Source organism: Ptychodera flava, chromosome 19, assembly GCF_041260155.1.
Source record: "Ptychodera flava strain L36383 chromosome 19, AS_Pfla_20210202, whole genome shotgun sequence".
In the NCBI taxonomy this organism is placed as follows: domain Eukaryota; kingdom Metazoa; phylum Hemichordata; class Enteropneusta; family Ptychoderidae; genus Ptychodera; species Ptychodera flava.
The window spans coordinates 32,341,842-32,348,070 of NC_091946.1; the positions used below are offsets into that span (position 1 = coordinate 32,341,842).

General features: G+C 38.3%; 1 protein-coding gene across 1 annotated transcript; it reads right to left on the bottom strand.

Annotated features, from left to right (window-relative positions):
• Window positions 1–599: 599 nt before the first annotated feature.
• Window positions 600–4,603, bottom strand: LOC139119304 (hematopoietic prostaglandin D synthase-like). Its single transcript, XM_070683052.1, has 5 exons — window positions 4,347–4,603; window positions 3,902–3,994; window positions 1,766–1,881; window positions 1,328–1,438; window positions 600–1,150 (listed from the first exon to the last, which is right to left on the bottom strand). The coding sequence occupies exons 1-5, from the start codon at window positions 4,486–4,488 to the stop codon at window positions 1,007–1,009; spliced, it is 606 nt and encodes a 201-aa protein (XP_070539153.1). The 5' UTR covers window positions 4,489–4,603; the 3' UTR covers window positions 600–1,006.
• Window positions 4,604–6,229: the final 1,626 nt, after the last annotated feature.

Genomic DNA, 6,229 nt, shown 5'->3' on the forward strand with positions numbered 1-6,229 from the left:
GTAATAATTTACTCTAGGCGACTGGCCCTCTCCAATAAATTCTGTTCATTCGCAGAGAACCATTTTCAGGTTGCCTCCTGGCACATGAAAATTGATCGAGCCATTTACTTTACACAATCAAATTATTTGTAGATGTTTTCGTATAGCCAAGTCTAAAATAAGAATCACAATATCAGAGTGAAGATAAGACAAACATTTCAAAACAAGTTCTTCAGTTCTGCAATTTAATCACAGCATCTTTGTTGGCAAATATTTATCGCAATGCTTAACACGTGATTCAGTTTTTCTTTCCCTCTTTCGGAATAATACCATATGCAGGATTATACACATTCTGTGTAAATGCAGTAATGATAACTGAGATGAACATTTGTTCATGACAACTCTAAACAGAGATATTTTTCGTTTTTTGTTACATCTCCTAAAGTAGATATTTTTATTATCAGTTTTTTCGTCACCTCTGCTGATTCCGACTGGTCAACAAATTTGCGTAAAACATCATCAAAGTAAGCAAAAAATCGTGGATGTTATCATTCACCGTTACAATCTTTTTACAAATATACTTACAAGACATCAAAACAATAGTTACACAACTCTATCCGTGGTTTATCGAACGTTAAACAGTGATTTATTTATAGTATCGGAATATTTACACACCATAATATCATTTTTACAATTTTTAAAATATAATGCTCTCGTTTTCAATTTCTGGGAAATGCTCGTTGTAACATGTTAACAGTCAACCAAGTTACGTCAACAATAAGGCTCGAAATGCAATAATTTGTTGCAGTGTTTATGTGCTCAACGATGCATAAATGATAAAAATATCCGAGGTGTGCTACAACCAGTTTGATTTTCATAAATTCTACCCATGTCATGCGAGCGCCAACTTTAATACATGAAAATCTTCATTTCCGATTTTTTGCAATATTTTAAATAATTCACAGCTAAAAAAATACGTTGGGAACAACTCATCGCAAGTGGATTGTCATAATATTTGTACGACCAATTACTTCAAACACTCAGCTATCACAGGCATTGCTTTCAGCCTTTCTGCCAATGCGGTCAGCTTCGGGAAGTTTTTCAACACTTCAGGGTCCACTTTCTTCCAGCGTTCGGAGATTGAAAGGAATGTAGTGTCAGCGTAGGTTAGCTAAAGCAAAAATGAAACAAGGAGAGTGCTATAAATGATAAAGGAATGAATCCAATCCAGTCTACAGTCACGGATTGCAAATGGTAAATTTTCATGAAATTGCCCAACACATTCTAAACAGACTGAGAATTATGACTCATATTGTTGTGTGCTGTATTGTATAATGATATCGCTCACCCCGTCGCCGACAAAGAATCCGTCACCACCGTTGTTGTTCACAAGCATCCTTTCCAGGTTGGAGCATGCTGGAGGGAATACATTCTTGGCAATGTTATCAGCAACCGCTTTCTGTGACAGAAACATGAAGCAAGATATAAGTAGCATAATGGTATATTTTAGAGTGAGCAACATTCCATATTTGAATCTTATCTATGTCAACTGGTTGGAATGCTTGATACAAGATTACTACTGCAGGTAACACGGGCTACTTTTTGTAACAAATTCAATGTGTTTCTGAGTTGCACTCTGGTCTTTTATGTTCCAGTCAGAGTACACGTGGTGACAGCCTAAATGTATACTCTGTTGAAACTTTCTTGACTTTGTTCTTCTTCTGATAACTCGAGAAAACAATACAACCTTGGGCTACGAGTGAACACTGATATGCGATGACTTTACCTTCTTTTCAGGGTCTTTTTCATGGGCCCACACCTTGACGTGTTCCACTACGTCATAGATGCTGTCAACAATGGAATCAGCGTAGGCTTGCTCTAGGTTATCTTTGCCTGCAAGGCCTAGAGAGAGGAAAAGAAAGTTAAACTGAAGTAAATGTATACAAAATATAGCATAAATGTTCTTGAATATGTCTGTATGTCTGCCTGTCTGTCTGACTATCCGTTTTGCCTATCTGTCAGTCTGTCCGACATGTATGTATGTATGTATGTATGTATGTATGTATGTATGTATGTATGTATGTATGTATGTATGTATGTATGTATGTATGTATGTATGTATGTATGTATGTATGTATGTATGTATGTATGTATGTATGTATGTATGTATGTATGTATGTATGTATGTATGTATGTATGTAGGTATGTATGTATGTATGTATGTATGTATGTATGTATGTATGTATGTATGTATGTATGTATGTATGTATGTATGTATGTATGTATGTATGTATGTATGTATGTATGTATGTATGTATGTATGTATGTATGTATGTGCATGTGTGTATCGATCTGTAAAATTGCCGAGTCACAGTGATTGTGATCAAAGTCTGCATTACAATCATCGTCTATAAATAGACATGATAGTAACGACGCGCGTCCAATGCCTTGTCGATAACTCTTAGTAGGTACATAGTCGAAGCTAGAGGATGTACACTTGAAGAATGCCTTGATTGTCATGTTCCACAGTGACCAATGGCTCGGGCGCCAAAGTGCGTTCCTAAAAGCTTGGTCTCGTAGAGACGTGCAAATCTTCATCACCGATGGATCATTCCACTTTAGGCTGGGTGTTCAGAAAATATTTTGACCTGTTTTTACACTTGAGACTTTGTTCGAGTCGATAGTTCCGTCCTTAGTGTGGCTTTATTTGCTTTATTGTCTTCTTAAGAAAGTACGGTATGTGTGAAAAAAGTCTGGGTTTTGGTTTATTGCGGTCCCTCGAGATAGTGATTGAAAAATATGAATAAACTAAGTTATAACAAGTGCCAAACGTGTATTTGCATTTGCATATTTAAATGAGACACAAAATAATTCATCAATCGTCCTCCTATGTTTGAAACAATCGCAATTGTACCAGTAAGATGTTTTACGGAATGAACATTCACTACCGTCACTCAAATGCAGAGTTAGCAATTATTGAATTTGTATCTGATTAGTTAGTCGTTGACTACTGCATCCCAGTTGATCTATTAGTACATTCCTTGGCAGATATGGACTTCGAATCTTCGAATACGACACAAATTGAAACGTTCTTGCCCTAGTGGCAATTCAGCAAAGGCTGCACATTTGATAGGCTTATTATTGTTGCCAAGGTTACTTAGTGAAATGAAAAAAATAACTGTAGATTTTCAAATATAAATTCCAGGCGCTATAATAGGGTCTTAATGATCGCAAAAGTATCAATTTCAGCAACTTATATGCTCTAACTCGCTTAACGCTCTCATTTTTTCAGGGCACATGCAATGATCAGCGAATGTTATTTTCCATGCGTCATCACCTAGTTACTACGAACTTATCTACGATCAAATGGTCTGAGAATAAGAAATTTACATTCATGGAAGGCACTGTGGAGTCTTTTTACTCGTAAACATAGCTAAATTTATTTGTCGTTGTATCAATATACCGCTTGTGTCCTATCCTTGTGCATAGCAGCCTTTATGAAAATACCTACATAGTAAAGAATGTTTATAGATTATTGACATAACAAATAGAAATCATGTTAGACAGGATTGTGCCTGTACCGTGGCATGGTTAATATCAGGTCAGATTCCAAAGGGTAGTACTCTAGTTATCTGTGAATACTGACCTCATCACCTGTGAACAAAGACTTCGCCTAGCCAAGTTATCTGTTTATTTACAAGGACGACTCAGTGGCGTTACTAGAATGCGCGGCCCATGGAGCTCGTTCCCAAAAAACGAGTGAAAACTCACTGCTTTTATCCAGAACTGCATCCTCTCCCCTTTCCTCTTTGTCTTTCACTACCACCCAGCCTGGCCCCTGTCTCTGTCAAATACTAGGACCGCCACGGAAGCATGAAATGAATGCTAGTGGCACATTTGAAATGCAGAGTGAGTCACTTACCATTTTCTTTGGCGATGTATCTGGCGATGGCTCTACTCTGAGCTAGTGTCTTCCCATCGAATTCTAAAATAGGCATCGCTTGAAATGGAAACCCTGAATTGCGGAATTATATCAACAAAAACATAGCATTATAAAACGATTTCAACCACATTCCCGAGTCATTCTAAGTGTCTCAATGTTTTGTTCACTCTTTATATTGCATGGTTCAGGTGAGGGTAAACCTCATGTTTCAATTTAAAATACGCATGCTTGGGAACAATATAAGTACACGGTCTTCTATATGTATGGTTTAATTAAACACATCCAATGATGTAATTTGGAAATCCTTCTGTAACTCTACTAAATTAAACTCGACCAGGCTGACATCCTTGCGCAGCCAGCCTCGGAGCAGTAAGGTTTAATCCTTTATAATGGGAAGGTGAAGGTCAATATCCTAGATACTTACTGCCCGAGAATTTCTGTTTCTTCCATTCTTCCGGTGGGATCCTTTCAATGTCACAATCAATACCGGCCAAAGCAAACACTAATTTGCAAGAACCGACAAGACCACACACCTGTGGACACACAAGCTTGTATTTCGCTGACATCGTGAGTGGAGAGATAACTGGCCAACCTTACGACAGTCGCTCGTTGTTTATATAGAAGCGACTGCAGCGCCCGGCAATTTATAGGTCAACATTTCCGAAAACTACCGTAGGTGTCGTCTGCACTGAACACTAGCAGAGTACGGAGCCACTCACCTAACGTGAAGACCTGTACAGGCGTTGTAATTCGACTGTTTTCAGCTAGCTGCGAGCGGCTACCTCTGGGGGCGCCAAATGTAACATAATTAGTTTACACGTTAATTACATTTGTGCAGGTATACAGTCGAATTACAAAGATACAAATTATTGGCATGAAAACAACACACTCAGACATTCAGTCTTTGCACGCGCATATCCAGTTTATATGTGAATCAGTAATGCATACAAGTGTGCTTGAATAAATATGAATGTAAATCACACAAGCTTGCACATACATACATACATACATACATACATACATACATACATACATACATACATACATACATACATACATACATACATACATACATACATACATACATACATACATACATATTATTTCTATTAACGTATTTGGCTAAGAAAAACTACATTGAAAAAAGTGATAAAACAAAGTTTAAGATATTCTGGCCCGCTCGTTGAGGACGTACCTGAGCCGAGGGTACCTTCTCTGTACATAAAATTGTTCGTACACTGTTGATGTGCACTAGCCATGTAGGAAAGCAAGCGCAAAGTCCCCGGGCGTACAACACGTGACTCCAGTTTAATTGAACGGCAGTGCCGTGATTAAAATGTAAGTACGACTAGCTACAAACAATACTGTGCCCTTTTTAAGAAATATAATTGATAACAATGTGTGTGAGTGTGTATGTCTGTATGTTTGTGTGTGTACGCATGTATTTGGTATTATTGCGAACCAGCAAGGGGGTGTCAAAAAGACTGAGGCACGGGACTGCTAAAAATTGCTGAATGCCCGAGGCAATTCTTTAGACCCACCCCCTGGAAGTAAATAATGACGGCTCCCTTACGGCGGAATTTAATATGGTAGAGGCCAAGATTGGTGGCAGTTTAAACCCCTCGGGCACCATTCTAAGGATAGTCATTCAGTCTTCTCAATTTTATATTTGATCACATGAACTGGCCCGGATCACCACCCCAGTGACGTGGACCAGCACAGATCAAATATCCAGTTTACATCTGTACATGTTCTTCTGGAACTTATTGTCTCGGGTGCGTAATGACCGGTCTGTTGCAAATGACACCGTATACTGTATTCTCTCAATGAAAGGTGATGCGATAAATTTAGACATGGAAGGCATGTCCAACAAAACTTCAAGTTGCTATAGCTTTAGCGATTCAATTAGCTTAATAAAGTCCAAGCACCGGTAGTATGGCTAAATGTGGACGTCGTACCTGGCCATAAACCTGAAAGCTACTTCAAATTGTAAGTTCAACAGAATTAATATAGAAGGCTCAAATTATGAAGTCATTCGACGAACAATGATAAATTTCCTTCATCACCTAAAAAATTCCATAAATTAATTTTCGGAATCGGACCCACAGCGTAGCCTTAGGACTAGAGAAGACATAAGCTGTCAGCTGTAGCCTGAAATCTTCAGTGCCGTGGATGTATTATCGTCGACAACAAAACAGAGCTTCCGTCAAGTTACGAACGTTTAAAGGTATCTACGTGTGGGAAATCCTTTTACCTACAGGTGCCGTCTATATGTCTTAAGGTTTTTTCCACGAAAATTTGCCTTTA

Coding starts and splice junctions, on each gene's coding strand:
- LOC139119304 (XM_070683052.1), bottom strand. CDS start 4,488: ATGTCAGCGAAATACAAGCTTGTGTGTCCACAGGTGTGTGGTCTTGTC. Junction 1,439..1,765: donor AAAAAGACCCTGAAAAGAAG/GTAAAGTCATCG, acceptor TTTCTGTCACAG/AAAGCGGTTGCTGATAACAT. Junction 1,151..1,327: donor GATTCTTTGTCGGCGACGGG/GTGAGCGATATC, acceptor TTTTTGCTTTAG/CTAACCTACGCTGACACTAC.